The 22853-nt window shown below is 45.5% G+C and overlaps 1 protein-coding gene across 1 annotated transcript; it reads left to right on the forward strand.

Annotated features, from left to right (window-relative positions):
- The first annotated feature begins 574 nt into the window (after positions 1–574).
- Positions 575–22558, forward strand: wsb2 (WD repeat and SOCS box containing 2). The gene is made up of 9 exons (XM_083783869.1): positions 575–927; positions 4178–4349; positions 4976–5175; positions 5291–5422; positions 6616–6716; positions 15272–15468; positions 19384–19473; positions 21044–21160; positions 22217–22558. The coding sequence occupies exons 1-9, from the start codon at positions 876–878 to the stop codon at positions 22443–22445; spliced, it is 1290 nt and encodes a 429-aa protein (XP_083639995.1). The 5' UTR covers positions 575–875; the 3' UTR covers positions 22446–22558.
- The last annotated feature ends 295 nt before the right edge of the window (positions 22559–22853 follow it).

Raw genomic sequence — 22853 nt, forward strand, 5'->3', positions numbered from 1 at the left:
AATAAAGAAACCTTATCCTTAACCTTAACTCAATACAAAGACTGTTAACTGTGAGTGGACGACCCAATAAAGCTTGTTCAAAGAATGATGAATTCCTGTTCTGTTCTTTGGCTGTATAGAAGTGTCTATTTGTACGTCTCTAAATGTTTTGATGAATTGAACAATAAGGTGGACGCTCTTCTCTTGTAAACAAGTGTAATGCTTTATTGGGTTGTCCACTCATAGTTAACAGTCTTGAGTTGTGCTTGAAATGTACTGTAATTCTTCAAACCTGTTAATAAATATTTCAATCAATCAATGATTTGATGTGGAATTGCTTTTAAACCAAATAAACTGACTTCTGCAGTGCTGTGAACGTTCCATCCTGACATTGCAAAAACAGCGACCTCTAGCGTCACACAACAACACAACACAAGATTTAAAGGGAGGAGGCACCGCGTTACGTAATTGGACGGATGGGGAGCATCGGGCCCCGAGCGGCCAATGGGAGCGGGGGAATCCGGATGAATAGGAAATCAGCTGAATATTTTGTTATTGACTCAGACACACACGGACCACAGTACAGTGAACACACACACACACACCACAGTTTTTACATTCCGTGCTGGTGGAGGTGGTGACAGATGTGATCAGCGGAGCAACAACAAACAGAAACAGGGGAAATCCGCCCAGAAAGATAGATAGATAGACCTGTCTTGTTGAACCTGTCTGTCTCTGTGTGTAGGATTTTCTTTTCTTTTACAATGGACTGTTAAAAGTGGACCCTTCTGCTGTACTGTAGGGAGAATTATTACATACCCAGGAAGCCTGCAACGCGACCGAGGATGTGATAATCTTTGGATGTCAACCAACAACATTCCACATCATTGGCCACAATGTGCTCCACGGAGCGGAGAAACGTAGCAGGACTGCAAGAAGGGACATCATGTAAGTTATATTAATTATTGCAAAGATCATGAAAGATGACATTGTGCAGAATAACAGTACACACACTGTACACACACCATCATTCATAAACTCGGGACCCTCTCGACTGTCTGTCTTTAGCGTCTACGTGGCGTCGTAGTTAATTCAGCTTATTTATAATCCATGAGGTTTGCTGCTTCTGTTCCGCTTACATGGCTTCTGGAGGTACTAGAAAACATTCAAAGAGCAGATGTACTGTACTGTACTGTACTGTACTGTCATCAATCATGATCATGTAGTGGAACAAGATCTAGTAAGCGTTCAACGCTTCGCTGATGCGCAGCACAGCGTTCTGGTTGGACGCTTGCATGGCTCTCTTTTTGAGACGAGCGGCTCCCGTGTGTATGTGCGTGCGTGTGTGTGTGTGTGCGTGCGCGTGCGTGGGGTGTATGTATACTTGTACGACCCATTGACCCCCAGCAGCACTGATGCTGATTGGGATTGCATACAGCCTATGACACACACACACACACACACACACACACACACACACACACACACACACACACACACACACACACACACACACACACACACACACACACACACACTCACCCTGTGACACACACACACACACACACACACACACACACACACACACCCTGTGAGTTGTGACACACACACACACACACACACACACACACACCCTGTGACACACACACACACACACACACACACCCTGTGAGTTGTGACACACTCACACACACACACCCTGTGACACACACACACACACACGGTCACACACACAAAAACGAGTGGGCACTAGGGGACATGTGGGCACTAGGGGACATGTGGGCACTAGTGGACATGTGGGCACTAGGGGACATGTGGGCACTAGGGGACATGTGGGCACTAGTGGACATGTGGGCACTAGGGGACATGTGGGCACTAGTGGACATGTGGGCACTAGGGGACATGTGGGCACTAGGGGACATGTGGGCACTAGTGGACATGTGGGCACTAGGGGACATGTGGGCACTAGGGGACATGTGGGCACTAGGGGACATGTGGGCACTAGGGGACATGTGGGCACTAGTGGACATGTGGGCACTAGGGGACATGTGGGCACTAGTGGACATGTGGGCACTAGGGGACATGTGGGCACTAGGGGACATGTGGGCAGTAGGGGACATGTGGGCACTAGGGGACATGTGGGCATTAGGGGACATGTGGGCACTAGGGGACATGTGGGCACTAGTGGGCACTAGGGGACATGTGGGCCTCTGGACGAGTGGGCACCTGCATTAAGTTTCGTGTCCACCACAATCTTTTCTTAAAGGTATATTCAGTGATTTCACTTAATTCAAATATCACTTTTTTTGTTTTGTTGTGATAATCCTCCCTACTATAGAGTGTGCTGGCCATATAAGGAGTTCCTCCCTGTCCCCAGTTAACCCCTGGGGGTCAAAAAACCTTAGGTTTCGTTTTTGACTCTCTATCCTGATTGGACGAAAGGCTGGGTCCCACAGCCAAAAACGAAACCTAAGGTTTTTTGAGTGAAATCACTGAATATACCTTTAATTAATGCCCAGATGGTTTTGGTGACCATCTCACTAGCCCCAATATGTTCCCTCAGTCCCTACGCCCTCAGCGTAGGGACTGAGGGAACATATGGGGGCTCCATTATGTTCCCTCAGTCCCTACGCCCTCAGCGTAGGGACAGAGGGAAGCGGGAACATATGGGGGCTCCAATATGTTCCCTCAGTCCCTACACTCATTCTGTGGCTCAGCGTAGGGACTGAGGGAACATATGGGGGCTCCAATATGTTCCCTCAGTCCCTACGCCCTCAGCGTAGGGACAGAGGGAAGAGGGAACATATGGGGGCTCCAATATGTTCCCTCAGTCCCTACACTCATTCTGTAGCTCAGCGTAGGGACTGAGGGAACATATGGGGGCTCCAATATGTTCCCTCAGTCCCTACACCCTCAGCGTAGGGACAGAGGGAAGAGGGAACATATGGGGGCTCCAATATGTTCCCTCAGTCCCTACACTCATTCTGTGGCTCAGCGTAGGGACTGAGGGAACATATTGGTGCTACCACCTCACCTGCTACTGTAATTACAGCCCTCCGTGCTAACGTGATTACGCCAACAACTGTGCTCGACTCCCAAGGCACCAATCATCTTCTCCAGCACAGCAACACAGCGGTCACATTCAACCTGGATTATAAATCATAATGGTCTAGGCCAGTTGTTTAACTTGTTTTCCACACTTTTCATGTGAAGGCCCATTATTTGGTCCTCATTTGAGCCACGGAACCACCAATTAATGACACTTAGCCTCTGCTATTCGTATAACACATTGCATTATGTCGGTGTAACTTGGTTCGGGGATGCACACGCAGATCCGACACACCCAAAGGTCCGACATGCGGAAACAACGTCGGTCGGACATGCGCTGCTCCCGTGCTTGCGGTTATGGTTAGGTTTAAGGGTTTGAGGTAGGTTGTCGGTCTAATGACAGTCGGACCAATAATAGTGTCGGAACCAGAGGCGTATCTACAATAAGGCGAGGACAGGCCTGTCCAAATCCATTTCTGCCTGGCCAAAAGACCTCCATACACAAGACCTGAGAACTATTAGTGGACAGCGGATTGGCCATTGCGCGTATAGAGCGCGACCCTCAATAGTGTATGCACATGCATGATTTTCCCATCAGGACACGCCCCCCTCATCTAGACTGAGTGGAGTGTTGGAGTTTGGAAGCGCTCGTTGGAAATCACTCAACCGTTCTGCGTACCACCTGTTTCTAAATGTCACATGATGCAGGAGGCAGCAAAATGTTGTGTTATTGAAAACAAGCACTTCCAAACTCTGACACTTAGAAAAATAATCAAATGCAGGGCATTTGACAGAAAGTAGTTCATAACGTTTCTATGGTGGATTTTTATGAAACAAAAACTGCAGCTTTTCGTACAGCTGCAATGTTGGTGAGTTTAACATTGTTTAATGCAATCAGACAGGACGTTTGGATGAATGGGCAGTCAAGGTCAGAAAGTAGGTTTTTGCCACTCAGTGGGCGTTCCCGCATAACTTCCAGGTACGATGATGTCACGTGCATACCCTCAATCACCCTTTCAGCCCGGGGGACGACGACAATTCACACACCTTGCCTGCCCCAAAATGTAATTCCTTCCTGGAAACGCCACTGGTCGCCGGAACTAAAGCCTGTGTTATCCCCCCTGGCTCTCTCTCTCTCTCTCCGGTCCAGCGGCCGACCCGTCGGACCTGATCCTGGAGCTGAGGACCAGGCGGCCTCCGGCGCTGGACGGCCGGGCCGGCTGTGAGACGTGGAGCGTGGACTTCTCTCCGGACGGGTCCTGGTTCGCCTGGTCCATGGGCCACGGCATCGTGTGGGTCGTCGCCTGGCCGCTGGACGCAGAGTAAGGGGTCAAGGTTTTGGTTTTATACACGCTCACCAGTACCACGTGATGTAATAACCTAATCATGTACATTGTACAACATGCTGAAATTATGCTGAAATGTACCCCCCCCCCCCCCACACACACACACACACACATCTGAGGTGGGCCAAGTTGAGCCAACCAGGCCACATTTTTGTCAGTTCCCAGCTTTGAATGTATGGATGCCATTGGGTATGACATATACAGTGCAGCAGGCTGCTGTAATTATACAATAAGAATAAGATACAGTACATTCAAGTAAGTCACCCTTTGCTGAATAAATATAAGTTAAGAAAAGACTAAACTACAAGTAAAAATACAATTTCAATGAATTGCATTTTCATTCTAGTCTAATGCTATTACTCTCTCTCTCGCTCTCTCTGTCCCCCTCTCTCTCTCTCTCCCTCACTTTTAAATAAAAACACTGAAAATCAAATGATTGAAAAGAGAAAGCCAGAAAGATCCTTTTCATTCTAGTCTGCTAATGCTATTACTCTCTCTGTCCCTCTCTCTGTCCCTCTCTCTCTCTGTCCCCCTGTCTCTCTCTCTCTCTGCCTCACTTTTAAATAAAATCACTGAAAATCAAATATAATGGTCTCTTTCAGAGAAAGCCAGGAGGATGAAAGCGACAGAGAGGACAAGAGCTTCAGCTGCGACCAGGCCGTGTGGGGGCTGGCCTTCGGACCCAGACCCCACAAGACCTCCACGTGTCAGAACAAGAAGTACGTCCCGTCCAAGGCCACCAACCTGCTGCTGGCCACCGGCTTGGAGGATGGCGTGATCAAACTGTGGAATGTCTTAACAGGTAACAGCAGGCGTTATAATACCTGCTCAGCGGGACACTGTACTAACTCTACTGTACACACACATGAGTGGTTTCCGGTGATGTTTATGCTATTCTTCTCTTTGTGAACATTCAGGTCAGCCTCTGTTTGATCTCAAAGGTCACGAGGGGATTGTGAGGGACTTGGTTTTTCCTCCCAACGGAAAGCTAACCCTTGTGTCGTCTTCTCGGGACAAGACCTTGAGGATCTGGGACTTGACAAAGAAAGGTGATCCATGCTACAGTTTTTGAGGAGGGGGCTCTATAGCCCCTCCTATATTCAGCTATAGTGTAGATTTTTGTCCTAGCACAAAACATCAAATGCCATTGAAAATATCAGATCTACAAGCTCATAGCGCGCCACCGAGTGGCGCGCTACGAGCTTGTAGGTCTGCTATTTTGGAAAAATCGAAGAACGACTGACATAGAAACACAGCTTTTTCAGAAAACTGTCAGGATGTAGAAGACATTTTTAGAATCTGATCTCATAGTCATAATTATGTGTCTGAGCAAATCTGTGTTTTTGTTAAACTCCCATTGACAATGAATGGAGAATTTACGTCATATGTGTCTGAGTAAATCGACATGATGTCATCATGATGACGTACAATAAGAGCGCCACTCACTTTTCACACGTCGGCTGTGATTTTATGACGTACTTAATCAGCTCTGTGTCAGATTCACTCTCGGAATGGATCAGTTGTTCGAGAGCGAAAAGAGCAAAAGAAACCGTGTTTCAGCAGCAATCATTACATCAGTGGCATTTCCAGGAATTACATTTTGGGCAGGCAAGATGCGTTAATTGTCGTCTCCCCGCGCACATCATAGCACTAAAGGTTTTCAAAGAGATATACCTGCCAGACGAGTAGGATACAAAGGCAATCAGCTGTCCACTAATATTTCTCAGGTCTTGTTTTTGCCATCTCTTTTTTCTCATTGTATGGATTTTGGCCAGGCAGAAATGGATTTGGACAGGCGGACAAGACAGCCTGCCCTCGCCTTATTGTAGATGCGCCACTGCAATACAGTCTATTATTCAGTGTATAAGGAAAGGAAAGGTACTATGTTTACCCAGGGTAACTGGACTAAGCTCAAGAACTTGTTTACAGCCAGGCCCTGCTCATAGAACATTTCATGGTAGAGGTTCAATGCCTTGTCCAAGGGCACTTCAGGGGTGGTAATTTTAACGTGCTGGTCCGGGGATACGAACTATAGCGACCTTCCGATATCAAGACCGCTCCACAAACCGTTCAGCCACCGCTGCCTCTAATACTGTAGCTCAGGCTCTTCTCGGCGTACCTGACTGTGTCCTCTGTCCCCTGTGTGTCCTGTCTGTCCCCTGTCTGTCCCCTGTGTGTGTCCTGTGTGTCCCCTGTCTGTCCTGTGTCCCCCCTGTGTGTCCCCTGTGTGTGTGTCCTGTAGGTAAAATGGTGCAGGTTCTGTCGGGCCATAAGGACTGGGTGAGCAGCTGCTGCATATCTCCAGACTGCAGCATGATTGCATCAGTGGGCCGATTTGACAGGGTGAGTTATGCTAATGTGGTGTTCATAACATATTGATGACATTCATCATCTAGTATCTGTCCACGACGGCGGAGATAAATGGCTAATAATAAAACCAACCACACACAGCGGCCCTTTGTCACTTTGCAGACGTCAAACCACACGCTAGGCTAGCCCTCTACGGACGGACGGTGTCCGTCTGTCTGCTTTCCTAGACGCTGCCTTTTGAATTAATCAGCAGCAAAGATAACCTAAGCCCTCCTTTGTTTAAGACATTCTGGACGGGAACCGCTTTGTGGTGTTTCAAGCATTATGTTATACTTTAAGCTATTGAAAAATAGCAGATCTACAAGATCTGATTTTTTTTTTGGAAAGATCGTGAAAATGTTGGCGCAACTCTTAGATTATATATTCTTCCAAGTCAAATCTTTGCTTCTTTGACATGAAAACCACTGACATTGAAACATAGGGTTTTTAGAAAACAAGATAGAACTCCTTTAGAAGACATTTATTTTAGAATCGGCCTCAGTTCTACTTTAGCTATTGAAAAATAGCAGATCTACAAGCTCATAGCGCGGCACCGAGTGTCGCGCTATGAGCTTGTAGGTCTGATATTTTTGCAAAATTTTGAAAATGTGGCGCAAATCTTTTAATATTTATTCCTTCAGAGTGAACGTTTTTAACTAAAATCTTTGCTTCTGGAGGGGTCCCTGGAACAACATATTTTCAGATGGGGGTCGGCGGCCAATTACATATAATTCTGGGGCTCCTTGACATGAAATAGTTTGAGAACGACTGAAAACTGTCAGGATTTAGAAGACATTTCTAGAATCGTCCTCAGGTCTAAATGGGTTAAGCCACTTGTCCTGCGTTGGTTTTGTTGGCCTCACATCACTGGGTCTGACATGAACAGGATGTCTTCTGGTCCCTTAAGTCCCAACACGGTAGCAAACACTGACCTATAAATCCACTTCCTGGGTTGGCGGGCTGGACGGCCATGACTGTGACAAAGTGTCCTAGATCTGAGAATCTAGATCTGGGACGCTTATGGACCATCTATTCACAGTACAGTGGCACTAGATTCTAGATCAACGGCTGCTGCTGTAAATAGATAGTCCACCGATTAGAAATTAATATGAATTGAAGCACCTTTTAGTGTGTGTGTGTGTGTGTGTGTGTGTGTGTGTGTGTGTGTGTGTGTGTGCACGTTAGGGCATTAAGCAACTAGTCGACTAGTAAATCCACTAGTCGACCTTGTTGGTACTAAAAGACAAAAAAAATTACCCGATTTTGTAGGCCTCAAGATCAGGTAGATTATAGTTATAGTCACCAATGTGCACCTTTTTTAAATGTACATATATTTATTTCCATTTTTTAAATATATATATAATTTATTTTACATAATAGGTGGTGTTGTAATATACAACATGCTGTGTACTTGTACATTGTGTACTTACGTACAACTACATTGTACAAGTACACAGCATGTTGTATATTACAACAGGTGGTTAAACAACTAGTCGACTAGTAAACTAGTAAAAATGACTAGAAGTGAATGCCCTAGTACATGTGCGCGCATATGTATATATATCCTTTTTTATTTGTTTTGTCCTTGTGGTTAAAAGTCCTTTCTTTAACTTTTATTTGTTCAGCAAAGCGTGACTGAGCAGTAATATACTTTCACAGCCTGCCGTGTATTCTATCCTCTGGCATCCGTTTAAAGATGTGACCTTTAGTTGGCATTGACACCGTGGTTGGCCCACAGACACCTCAGATGATGTGGGGGAAGAAGGAATGGCTCAACTAACATTTTATTTGGGTGGGCACCCCTTTTGGTGTTAGCATTATGCTATGCTTTAGCTATTGAAAAATAGCAGATCTACAAGCTCATAGCGCGCCACCGAGTGGCGCGCTATGAGCTTGTAGGTCTGCTATTTTTTTTAATCGAAGAACCACTGACATAGAAACATAGCTTTTTCAGAAAACTGTCAGGATGTTTTAGAATCTGATCTCAGGTCAGGATGGGTTAATGCATTTCGGCATAACGTAAATTGTATTGATTGATGACGTACATGATTAGGTTTATGTCACACGCGTGTTGTTGTCTGTAGCTCTCTCTGGAGACCAGCCTATACACACAACTTAACCCATTCTGACCTGAGATCAGATTCTAAAAATGTCTTCTACATCCTGACAGTTTTCTGAAAAAGCTATGTTTCTATGTCAGTGGTTCTTCGATTTTTCAAAAATAGCAGACCTACAAGCTCGTAGCGCGCCACTCGGTGGCGTGCTATGAGCTTTAGATCTGCTATTTTTCAATAGCTAAAGCATAACTTAACGCTAACACCAAAAGGGGTTCCCGCCCAAAATTGTATAAATTGATGACGTACATGATTAGGTTTATGTCACACACGTGTTGTCGTCTGTAGTTCTCTCTGGAGACCAGCCTATACACACAACTTAAGGGTGTGGTACAAGTGGCAAAAGGGCCTTTCTGTGTGGAGTTTGCATGTTCTCCCCCCCCCCCCCCGTGTCCCCCATAGGCCCCTCACAAAAAACATGCAGTAATCCTGGTCTCTAAACTGCCTCCCCCTGGCCAGCCGGGGCGCCTGATGGAGGGGAAAGGAACTGGTCGAAATAACCTTAGAGTATATATGAATAGAGATGGCACCCGAGTTCTCCTCCCATCTACTTGCATTAAGTTGCTCAAAAGTGCATGAGGCGATTTCACTCCTCCTTCCGGGTAGGAACAGAGTGCATTCTGGGATGGATTGGGCCCATTCACATGAACACGCGGGCCTATCATGACTATCATTGACTATCATTGCACGCGTTCAGCCGTTCACGTATGAAACATTCGTTCACGTGTCATTGTGAACGTGCACAATGATAGAACGGACCAGCGCGTTCATGAGTTTGGCCCAGCACTGCAATACCAAATTCGGCCACAGGGTTTCCTCCGGGTGCCGTCTCTATTCATATATACTCTAAGGTTAAATAACGTGTTCCTTCCACGTTTCCACTGTCAGGCCCTTTTTGAAATTAGCTCCTCGCCACTCTCCCTACACACACTTCCACTCGGTTTGAGTATAGATATATAAATAATAGAGACGGCACCAGGATTCCTCTCCCATCCAGTGCCATCTCTCTATTATTCATATATCTATGCTCAAATCAAGTAGGGCGAGTGGCAACAAGGACCTAGTTTCAAAAAGGGGGTCAGGTTGAAAAGAAGCGACTTGGGACTCCTCATGTATTGAAGGAAACATGAGGTCAGTCTGTTGCTCTCCCCAGGTTGGCAGAGGTAGCGCCCAGGATTTAAAAAAACTGTTTTAACCCATTCTGGGTGGGAACCCCTCTTGGTGTTTTAAGTATTATGTAATGTTATACTTTAGCTATTGAAAAATAGCAGATCTAAAAGCTCATAGCGCGGCACTCACTATGAGCTTGTAGGTCTGCTATTTTTGAAAAATCGTGAAAATGCGGCACAAATCTTTGAATATATATTCTTTCAGAGCAAACGTTTTTAACTCAACTCTTTGCTTCTGAGGGGTTCCTGGAACAACATATTTTCAGATGGGGGTCGGCGGAATATTACATATAATTTTTGGGGGTCCTTGACATGAAATATTGAGAACCACTGATACAGAAACATGAGGTTCTTCAGAAAAAAAATACATTTTAAAAAGACGGTCAGGCCTAAATGGGTTAAGGACAGTCCACACCAATGCAGCTCCTTGTAACTGCCATCGGGGATAATGGTTGCAAGTAGTTGCATGTTGCATTGGTGCGTTCTTCTGGCCTTGACAAAGGGGCGCCGGGCCGGCGGCCATTGTGGAAAAAACATTATCTAAATTTAAAAAGAGAAAAGCACAAAGTGGCATGAACTACATACGGTCTATTTCAGGGTGGCCGGAAATAGACTGACTGTACAGTCTGAACAAGTAAACAAAAAAATAGACACAGAATTTCAGTCATTCAATCCTTTGCCACTACAAAATCTGGTCGCAAAGGTATTCACCCAATTTAAACCAAAACTTTATACATTTCTCCTCCTGCAGCCTGAGACAGAAAGTGACCTGTTCCATATTATAAATATGATTTACTGTATCTATCCCTTCTTTTATGGTGGGAGGCCTCAGTCAGGAAGTGTAAATACCTTTCTACACGCAGATAGCCTATTGGGTTTAAACCTAGACTGTTGGCAGAAGGGTTTGTTTTGTTAGATTGCCAAAAAAAACAACCTCTGAGAACCCCAGATCTCCACATGGTTCTCCCCTCCCCTCCCGGGGTAACGGACTCCTCTCTAATTAATATTCTGGGCAGGTAGCCCCTCTCTCTCTCTCACACCGCTTGACGCATTCCAAGGTTGTTGTCACTGTTGCCCATGAAAATCACACAGACTCAAAGCACCCTAAACCCCAAATCTAGTGGCGTCAATGAATGGACTATACAGTAATACTACAGTCAATCACTACAGTCACTATAGTGATAGAGAAGACAGAGGAACGCTCTCCCTCCTCTTTCTTTCGAAGAGCGACTGACACAGAAACATAGCTTTTTCAGAAAACTGTCAGGATGTAGAAGACATTTTTACAATCTGATCTCATGTCAAAATTGGTTAAGCCTAATGTCGATGATTGAACATGAAAGTTGTACTTCTGTGTTTTCATTGTGGACCCTCCAGACTTTTGGCCCAGTCCACGTTGAGAGGGAGTGCTCGGCCAGTGTCAGATAACCCATTTCGACCTGAGAAAAGATTGAACAAATTTCTTCTAAATCCTGACAAGTTTTCTGAAAAACCTCATGTTTCTATGTCAGTGGTTCTCAACCTTTTTCACGTCAAGGACCCCCAAGATTATCTGTATTTGGCGACCCCCATCTGAAAATATGTTGTTTCAGGGTGCTAATATCCCCCCCCCCTCCTCTCTCTCTCTATCTCATTAGCAGGCAACAGTGCAGGACTGTCTCTCTCTCTCTGTTTCTGGCACAACAGCGCCCCTACTGGTACTCATACTGGTGCTCATTAACCAACACATAGGTGAACACGGACATTGCTGTTCCTTGGAGTGGCTGCACCACTCAAAAAATATATTCACTGTGAAAGAATATATATTCAAAGATTTGCGCCACATTTTCACAATCTTTCAAAAATAGCAGACCTACAAGTTCATAGTGCGGCACTCGGTGCCGTGCTATGAGCTTGTAGATCTGCTATTTTTCAACAGCTAAAGCATATAACATGATGCTTAGTTAAAACACCAAAAGGGGTTCCCGCCCAAAATGTGATAAGAGACAAGCCATTAGGCCCATTTCCCTCCGCTCTGTGGGCTCATTACATTCATTACCAAGGGCAAAAAAACAGAAAAGAAAAGAAACCTCCCACACAAAAAAAACTGCACTGCCTTCTACGGGCACCACAAATAGACCTGACCCACTGGGAATGATCCTGTTTATTCTTCATATATCAAATCCATCCCCCTGCCAAGTTCAACCTCCAAATCGTCCATTGTTGGCCACTGGAGCAGTTTGGGGACTAAGTGCCTGGCTCAAGGGCAGCTTGACCATCTCTGCTGCTGATTTGAGGGGTTGAACATTTCCTCATTCAACTTTACTTTTTTCCGACACAGATTGTATGCCTGATTTCTACATGGTTCTGTTTCCCCGGAAAAAAATAGCAGATCTACAATATCTCAAGTTAGAGCAGCTATTTCCGGTGTGCGGACGGGAACCCCTTTTTGGTGTTCTAAGAATTATGTAGCTGTTGGAAAGATAGCAGATCTACAAGCTCATAGCGCAACACCGAGTGCAGCGCTACGAGCTTGTAGATCTGCTATTTTTGAAAAATCGTGAAATGTGTGCACATCTTTGAATATAGATTATTTCACAGTGAACGCAAATATTTGCTTCTGGGGGTTCCTTCGTGGCCAAATACAGATCATTCTGGGGGTCCTTGACATGAAATTGTTTGAGAACCACTGTCATAGAAACATAATCAGGTTTTTCAGAACACTGTCAGGATTTAGAAGATATTTATAGAATCAGCTTTTAGTCCTTCACCTTCACAAATAATACCGTATTGTCATCTGGAAACGAGCCCACTTTTAAATAATACCGTATTGTCGTCTGGAAACGAGCCCACTTTTAAATAATACCGTATTCTCGTCTGGAAACGAGCCCACTTTTAAATAATACCGTATTCTCGTCTGGAAACGAGCCCACTTTTAAATAATACCGTATTCTCGTCTGGAAACGAGCCCACTTTTAAATAATACCGTATTCTCGTCTGGAAACGAGCCCACTTTTCTAACCTCCAGACTCTGCCACCACTTTGCAGAAGGTTGAGTGAGTCTTGGGCAAAGCATTATGGCAGAATGCTGCTAGGTCACAGTACTGCATGCATTTTAATTATTTGTATTTAACCAGTAAAAACCACATTGAGACTGAAGTCTCTTTTACACAGTGTGAACTGGCCAAGAGAAGAGGCGACATCAGCGACACAGCTCTGCCAGTAACAATGAATACACGACAACAAAAAAACAGGACAAACATACAATGTTCATAAATACAGTACCCACTACCGAAGAAGATCAAAGGGAGAACAGCAACGTCTAGTAACGCAACCAATAAAGACCAATAAATAAAAAAACAAATTTTTATCTCCATCCGGTTCCGGAACAGTGCGGTTCTAATTAATTTCCCCAGTGGCCCAGCAGTTCATTCCTCTGGAGAGAGAGAGAGCTGTTCTCAATCTACTGTCTTTCCTCTCCAGAGGAGCTTAGTTCCAGTCATTGTTGTAAACTTTGCTCTCATTTTCTCTGACGGATCATATTTATATTGTTCTGTAGAGTCACTGAAAATCTAGGACCAGTCCTCCTGACCAGCACACACACAGCATCACAAAGGACCAGTCCTCCTGACCAGCACACACACAGCATCACAAAGGACCAGTCCTCCTGACCAGCACACACACAGCATCACAAAGGACCAGTCCTCCTGACCAGCACACACACAGCATCACGAAGGACCAGTCCTCCTGACCAGCACACACACACAGCATCACAAAGGACCAGTCCTCCTGACCAGCACACACACAGCATCACAAAGGACCAGTCCTCCTGACCAGCACACACACAGCATCACAAAGGACCAGTCCTCCTGACCAGCACACACACACACAGCATCACAAAGGACCAGTCCTCCTGACCAGCACACACACAGCATCACAAAGGACCAGTCCTCCTGACCAGCACACACACAGCATCACGAAGGACCAGTCCTCCTGACCAGCACACACACAGCATCACAAAGGACCAGTCCTCCTGACCAGCACACACACAGCATCACAAAGGACCAGTCCTCCTGACCAGCACACACACAGCATCACAAAGGACCAGTCCTCCTGACCAGCACACACACAGCATCACAAAGGACCAGTCCTCCTGACCAGCACACACACAGCATCACAAAGGACCAGTCCTCCTGACCAGCACACACACAGCATCACAAAGGACCAGTCCTCCTGACCAGCACACACACAGCATCACAAAGGACCAGTCCTCCTGACCAGCACACACACAGCATCACAAAGGACCAGTCCTCCTGACCAGCACACACACACACAGCATCACAAAGGACCAGTCCTCCTGACCAGCACACACACAGCATCACAAAGGACCAGTCCTCCTGACCAGCACACACACAGCATCACAAAGGACCAGTCCTCCTGACCAGCACACACACACAGCATCACAAAGGACCAGTCCTCCTGACCAGCACACACACACAGCATCACAAAGGACCAGTCCTCCTGACCAGCACACACACACAGCATCACAAAGGACCAGTCCTCCTGACCAGCACACACACAGCATCACAAAGGACCAGTCCTCCTGACCAGCACACACACAGCATCACAAAGGACCAGTCCTCCTGACCAGCACACACACAGCATCATAAAGGACCAGTCCTCCTGACCAGCACACACACAGCATCATAAAGGACCAGTCCTCCTGACTAGCACACACACAGCATCATAAAGGACCAGTCCTCCTGACCAGCACACACACAGCATCACAAAGGACCAGTCCTCCTGACCAGCACACACACAGCATCACAAAGGACCAGTCCTCCTGACCAGCACACACACACACAGCATCACAAAGGACCAGTCCTCCTGACCAGCACACACACACACAGCATCACAAAGGACCAGTCCTCCTGACCAGCACACACACACAGCATCACAAAGGACCAGTCCTCCTGACCAGCACACACACAGCATCACAAAATGAGTGTTAACCCAAAAAAAGTCATCCGAAAGAATATATATTCAAAGATGTGTGCCGCATTTTTACGATTTTTCAAAAATAGCAGACCTACAAGCTCGTAGCGCGCCACTCGGTGGCGCGCTATGAGCTTGTAGATCTGCTATTTTTCAATAGCTAAAGTTAAAGTATAACATAATGCTTAAAACACCAAAAGGGGTTCCCTCCCAGAATGGGTTAAACTCACTGCTAACGACAATGACACATCCGTCCGTGACGCGGTGCTGTGTTCCGTCTCCCTCTGACCAGATGGTGTGTCTGTGGAGCCTGCGGTCCTACACCTTCATCAGGAACCTGACGGGCGGCGCCCACAAGACCTTCTACCTGCTGACCTCCTGTGACTTCTCCCCCGACGGGGCGCTGCTCGCCACGGCGGCGTACAGCGGCTCCACCTGGTGGATCGACCTCTGGGACCCGTATACCGCCGAGAAACTGGCCACGCTGGTGTACGTTGCACTCTCTTCTTAATTCATGGGAAATCAATGGGTGGTAGGAGGAGGACGTACTGTACCGATTCATCAAGTTATTTTAGTCAACGAGATTGAATGGCTTGCGTCTCATTTCCTCATTCCACTCTGTCCTCCTAGCCATATAGAGCGTCGCAGTCCCGCCCCCTCGAGAGACCCGGAAAAGAAATCCACGTTCATTTTCCTCATAGACTTTTCAGAAAGTATTCATTTAAAGACGGTTTACGCCGCGGACAAAGACAACTCTTGTCGTGACAAATCATGACAACAAACAAAAAATTTCGGGCCAAACAAAGAATCAGAAAGTAGAAAAAAACGGCAGGTTACAACACTTTTGTTGTTTTTCTTCTTTGTAATTATTTGTTTGGTCCAAAATATTGTGTGTGTTGTCATGATTTGTCACGACAAGAGTTGGCTTCGTACGACGCTTAAAAGGTCTTTAAATAAATACGTTTTGAAATGTCTATGAGGAAAATGTATTGGGATTCATTTCCTGGGCCACGTTCTATACAGTAGGGTATATCGACGCTGTTGGGCAGAAACCTCATATCTCCATATGCTAACTTTGTGGGGTTTTTTTCTCATAAATTAATGCCCTAAGTAGCCTTGCCGAGCCATGAGGCCCATAGGGGCAGGAGCGTATCTCCTGTTTCTGTAGCGTGAGGCAGCTTGATGTACAAGTACACCCCCTGGACATGACGCTAGTATGTCGCAGGGACTTATACCCCCAATCCAACCCTCGATGCTAAGAGTGTCAAGCAGGGAGGCACTGGGTCCCATATTTACCCGAACCCTGACCTCCCAGTCTCAGGGCGGACACTAGTCTAACCACAAGGCCACTTGTGGTTAGAGTGAATATTCAATATTCAATGAAGATGCTCACCCAGTACATGAAGCACACGAAAGTACACTCTTCTTGTGCATTTGACCAACAAGGTTTTGCTCATAGGACAGACGACCAGGATTACATTAGAATGATAATTGACAAAAAATGGGTTGCAAAATCGTGGGATAAAAAAAAAATAATAATAATAATCACCCGCTGTCCTCACTCAAACAAGCTTATGTAAAGAAGGAAAGGACATCTACACTTAATGAAGGTAGATAATGTTGGCGAAATTCGAGAGCTTGTGGATTTGATTTGAGCACTCAAACTGTGTGAAGGTTTAACCAGTAATCCACAGTTTCCAACTTTCCACACACGTAATCTGACTCTGAAGGGGGAAAGAAAGACAGAATGCGCACACATATGCAGATTGACAGACAGTTGCACAACCAGAACCGTTTGTTTGACTTCACATTTCAACGTGCATTTTAGTGTTCAATCTAATCTTTGTGCTCAGCTCAAATCTACATGCACTCCAATACTGCAAACAATCTGCTTTATTTTAACCAATGCAGCCCGGGAACCCCTTTTGGTGTTTTAAAGCATTATGTTATACTTTAGCTATTGAAAAATAGCAGATCTACAAGCTCATAGCGTGGCACTGAGTGCTGCGCTACGAGCTTGTAGTTCTGCTATTTTTGAAGAATCGTGAAAATGTGGCCCAAATGTTTGAATATATTCTTTCAGAGCGAACGTTTTAAACTCAAATAGAGATAATTCTGGGGCTCCTTGACATGGAAAAGGTTGAGCACCACTGACATAGATTTCAGGTTAGGATTTAGAAGCCATTTCTTTTAGAATCGGCCTCAGGTCTAAATCTTAGAGTATATATGAATAGAGACGGCACCCAGAGGAAACCCTGAGGCGAAATGGACATAGTGGCCGAATGAAGGTATTGCAGCGTGGGCCCAAACACATGAACGCGCTGTCCGTTGACTATCATTGTTCACGACGGACGACGCTCGTGCGCGTTCATGTGTTTGGGGCCACTCACCATTGCAATCCGTCCCAGAATGCACTCTGTTCCTACACGGAAAGAGGAGTGAAATCGCCTCATGCGCTTTTGAGCAACTTAATGCAAGTGGATGGGAGGAGAACTCGGGTGTCTTCTCTATTCATATATACTCTAAGGTCTAAATGGGTAAAGTGAGGATAGATGAACTAGGACAGAGCAGAATGAGGACCTGAGACGCATCCCTGTGGGACTACTGTACATACTGTACGAGGGCTGCATGAACAGAAGGTTCATGCAGGGCTTCAGTACCAGGAAGAATTACTGTGTCAGCATTCTGTGCCCGAGGTCCAAATGCCCAGATACTGGATGGATGGGCAGAATATGCATACTTATGTCCAGGCGGAGCCAGTGTTGTTTTCGTCGACTAAAACCAAGACGAAAAATGTTCGTCGCCTACCTTTTTTCACTGACGAAAACTAAATGGAAACTAAATGAAAACTAAGCTATGAAGACTAAAACTGAGACTAAATATACTGACAATTTCGTCAACAAATAAAAACTAGACTAAAATGTTAGGAAGGGACTAGTGGACAAGAGATCCAGTATAAGTCATTTAACACTTGGTTGCATACTGAATATAGCCGATCTACAAGTTCACAACGTGTCGGCTATTTTCAAGTGTAAAATCAGCCATTATGACGACATCAAGGCCTGCCAAAACACATTCTAGTCGACTAAATCTACTGTAGATTTAGTCGACTAAAATATTATATTTAGTCGACTAAAACTAGACTAACACTAAAACATTCCAGGTGACTAAAATGTGACTGAAACTAAATGAAAACTATTCAAGAGACTATGACTAAAACTAAAAAAATGCTTCCCTCCTCCACCATCGGTGTGTGAATGGGAAATAAATGCATTGTAAAGCACTTTGGGGGAAAAAGGGTGCTATATAGACAAAGATGGTAAAGTTGTCTTCGTCAGTTTGTGGTGAAGGAGAAGGACACGTAGCTTGTATTTAGTTTAAGCCCAGTTAGTGCCCCTCAGGTACATTCAATACAGGCGCTAACTTTCACTATTTACCTCGGTAGCACTAAGACAAAGTATGAGCAGGTGTCTTATGTCTGACTGGTGTAACCTGTCCCAACACTGCACTGTCAGGTTTAGGCCTTTGTTTGAGAGTTAAAGTTCTGTGCATTCGTTTGACATCTGACTCGAAAGTACAGCGTGGGTACAGTACGTGGCAATAGAACATACTGTACATACTACATAAACGCTTTAATTACTTCCGTCTAAATGAGTAGCATAACACACTCAGGCCTGACGTTGAATTCTTTTAAAAATAGGCACATTTTGACGATTTATCAAAAATAGCAGACCTACAAGCTCGTATCGCGCCATTCAATGACGCGCTATGGCGCTACGGAAAAAAAATCTGAATTTCAATTCAAACAATAGCAAAAATAGCTTATTCTTTTGCTATTTTTGCTACGACGGTAATATGCAATGTGGCCCCTCTGGAGTGAGTGTGGAAATATAAAGTGAAAGTCGTACGATTAGTCACACGTTACCGAAATGTACCGTGAAATTTGTTCTCAGAATTTGACCCATCTCTTGGAGCGGTTGAGCCGCAGCGTGCGCCGCGCTCGGGAATCATTAGTTGATATGACCCCCAAATCCAACCCTTGATGCTGAGGCATTGGGTCCCATTTTTACAGTCTTTGGTATAACCCGGCCGGGGATCGAACCCCGACCTCCCAGTTTCAGGGCGGACACTCTAACCACAAGGCCACTGTCTCGTCAAAGTTGCCCACGCTTGCAATAGAAGACATCAATATCTGTTGTCCCTCTGTTTTCTTAACCTGACCTATGACTTGTTTTTGACCGCTTTCAACCTGTGCCATTCATTGTTTGTTTTCTTTCGAAACTCCCTGAAGGTCCTATATTTGTTTGTTCTGTGTATATTAGTCTTGTGCACCTTGTTGTACCGTCCTATCTATTGATGATGATCGGCTAAACGCTAAACGTTTGACTTTGCTTCGGTCCACAGCGATTACTGTAACCTCTACGGGCAGAACCAAATCTCCGCCATACAGTTCTCTCCCGACGGCTTGCACCTGGCCATAGTGACTGAAGACAGGTGAGAAATGTATCCGTTTAATACAGTGGGGGAAAACACTTTTCAACATGCACGGACTAGTATGTAATAGACCAGCCTGAGCCACATGGATAATTGCCCCCAAATAATTGGCAAAACCCTAAGATTGGAATGATAATTTTAACCCATTTTAGACTTGAGGTCGATTCTACAAATGTCTTCTTAATCCTGACAGTTTTCTGAAAAACCTTATGTTTCTATATCAGTGGTTCTCAAACTATTTCATGTCAAGGACCCCCAGAATTATCTAAAATATGTTGTTCCGGGACCCCCCCCCCCAGAAGCAAAGATTTGAGTTAACCCTTTTCCTGCCTACCTACTGTAATCTGTCAAATTAAAGGCAAAAAAGCCATGTCTGTGCCAGACGGACGAACTGATTCTAGAGGTGTTTTGGCTGTGCCAGACAGACAGACTGATTCTAGAGGTGTTTTGGCTGTGCCAGACAGACAGACGGACTGATTCTAGAGGTGTTTTGGCTGTGCCAGACAGACAGACAGACATACAGACTGATTCTAGAGGTGTTTTGGCTGTGCCAGACAGACAGACAGACAGACAGACAGACTGATTCTAGAGGTGTTTTGGCTGTGCCAGACAGACAGACAGACATACAGACTGATTCTAGAGGTATTTTGGCTGTGCCAGACAGACAGACAGACATACTGATTCTAGAGGTGTTTTGGCTGTGCCAGACAGACAGACGGACTGATTCTAGAGGTGTTTTGGCTGTGCCAGACAGACAGACTGATTCTAGAGGTGTTTTGGCTGTGCCAGACAGACAGACAGACAGACAGACAGACAGACTGATTCTAGAGGTGTTTTGGCTGTGCCAGACAGACAGACAGACTGATTCTAGAGGTGTTTTGGCTGTGCCAGACAGACAGACAGACTGATTCTAGAGGTGTTTTGGCTGTGCCAGACAGACAGACAGACAGATTCTAGAGGTGTTTTGGCTGTGCCAGACAGACAGACAGACAGACTGATTCTAGAGGTGTTTTGGCTGTGCCAGACAGACAGACGGACTGATTCTAGAGGTGTTTTGGCTGTGCCAGACAGACAGACAGACAGACAGACTGATTCTAGAGGTGTTTTGGCTGTGCCAGACAGACAGACAGACAGACAGACAGACAGACAGACTGATTCTAGAGGTGTTTTAGCTGTGCCAGACAGACAGACAGACAGACTGATTCTAGAGGTGTTTTGGCTGTGCCAGACAGACAGACAGACAGACGGACTGATTCTAGAGGTGTTTTGGCTGTGCCAGACAGACAGACAGACAGACTGATTCTAGAGGTGTTTTGGCTGTGCCAGACAGACAGACAGACAGACGGACTGATTCTAGAGGTGTTTTGGCTGTGCCAGACAGACAGACAGACAGACAGACTGATTCTAGAGGTGTTTTGGCTGTGCCAGACAGACAGACAGACAGACAGACAGACAGACAGACTGATTCTAGAGGTGTTCTGGCTGTGCCAGACAGACTGATTCTAGAGGTGTTTTGGCTGTGCCAGACAGACAGACGGACTGATTCTAGAGGTGTTTTGTCTGCTTGCAGAGCTCTGCGGATCTGGGAACCGGGACAGAAGGGCTGGCTGATGCAGACGGAGGAGGACCAGTCGTCCAACGGACTCTGCTGCAACTTCCATCCACAAGGGGGCGTGGTGGCTACAGGGTACGCACGCCGCTCCGAAACCCCCAATAACGACAACACACTGTTCATGTTTACATAGATAGATACTGTTCATGTTTACATAGATAGATACTGTTCATGTTTACATAGATAGATACTGTTCATGTTTACATACAGTAGCACATTCATACACAAGCATGGACTCGGCGTGCAGCCTGTAGACCATTTCAGTTGCACAAGTTGCAGCCTGAAGAGAGAATCTCTAATTTTATTAGAGTGCCAAAAGCTGTCTCTTGTCAACTGCACAGTACCATCTTCTGTCTAATATCTCCTGTATGCCCTGCAACATTAAAACAAACCTGTAAACCCGTTACTCGTCAGTAAAAACTAATGCTTTGTTTCCAGTGGCATAAAGTAGTACAATTTTGAGGAATTTGTACTTTAGTCTTATGAAAAACCTTAGTCTGATACACCTTTTTCGTTTTCCGATCCGATCCTGATACCACCATTTCTGTGTTAGACGATACCGAATACAGATACCAGAAAATAATATTTATAATAATACAAAAAGAAGTCCACCGACTGGGAATAGTGTTTATAGCTATAGCTATATACTGCATCTCGTGTTGTGTTTATAGCAGACTCCTCACTCAAATGTGCACTTTGCAGTTTGGGCAACTAACAAAGCAAACTCCACATGCCTCAACATTGTATTTACCTGCCATAGTGTCAACCCCCTTACCCCTGTGTGCGATCGGTGGTTAGACTGGCATATTCACCGATAACGATATGAACCGATATGACCAAATAAGGGCCGATCCGATACTTTTCCGATACATGAGTATCGGGACATCTCTAGTCTGAAATGAACACTGCTGGCTAGTAGTGCATTCACTTCTAGTCATTTTTACTAGTTGACTAGTTGTTGAGTCCTACAATTTTTTTTCTTCTTATCAACTAGTACCAACAAGGTCGACTAGTGGATTTACTAGTCTACTAGTAAACTAGTTGCTTAATGCCCTACTGGCTAGTACTTACCAAAAAGGTACTTGTGTTTCTCTCCTCTCCTCTCCCGTCCTGTCCTGTCCTGTCCGGCAGCACGCGGGACGGCAACGTGCGCTTCTGGAGGACGCCCCGGGTGGTGCCCAGCCTCAGACACCTGTGCCGCTCCGTTCTGCGCCACTCCGTGTCCACGCACCAGATCGAGCCGCTGCCCATCCCCCGGAGGATCCTGGAGTACCTCACCTACCGGACCCTCCCCGACCGGCTGGAGACCTGCTGCTCCTCCTCCTCCTCCTCGTCCTCCGCAGACGAGTGGGAGAGTTGAAGGAGATAGAAAGTACACTAAAGATATGAACATCATGATGACCTTTCTTTCTTAGTATTCAGACAGCCAGCAATGGGTTAATGACCCATTTAAACCTGAGACCAGATTCTACACTTCTTCTAAATCATGACAGTTTTCTGAAAGGAAAAACATTTCTATATCCGTTTCTATAACCCCCAAAAGCAAATATTTTTTAGTTAAAAATCATTCGCTCTGAAAGAATATAATATATTCACAGCTTTTTCAAAAATACCAGATCTACAAGCTCGTAGTGCGGCACTCTGTGCCGCGCTATGAGCTTGTAGATCTGGTATTTTTCAATAGCTGAAGTATAACATAGGGTAATGCTTAAAACACCAAAAGGGGTTCCGGTCCTGAATGGGTTAAACGTAGGGATGCACCGATATG

Source organism: Protomyctophum parallelum (genome assembly GCF_964188405.1).
Source record: "Protomyctophum parallelum genome assembly, chromosome: 15".
NCBI classification, from domain to species: domain Eukaryota; kingdom Metazoa; phylum Chordata; class Actinopteri; order Myctophiformes; family Myctophidae; genus Protomyctophum; species Protomyctophum parallelum.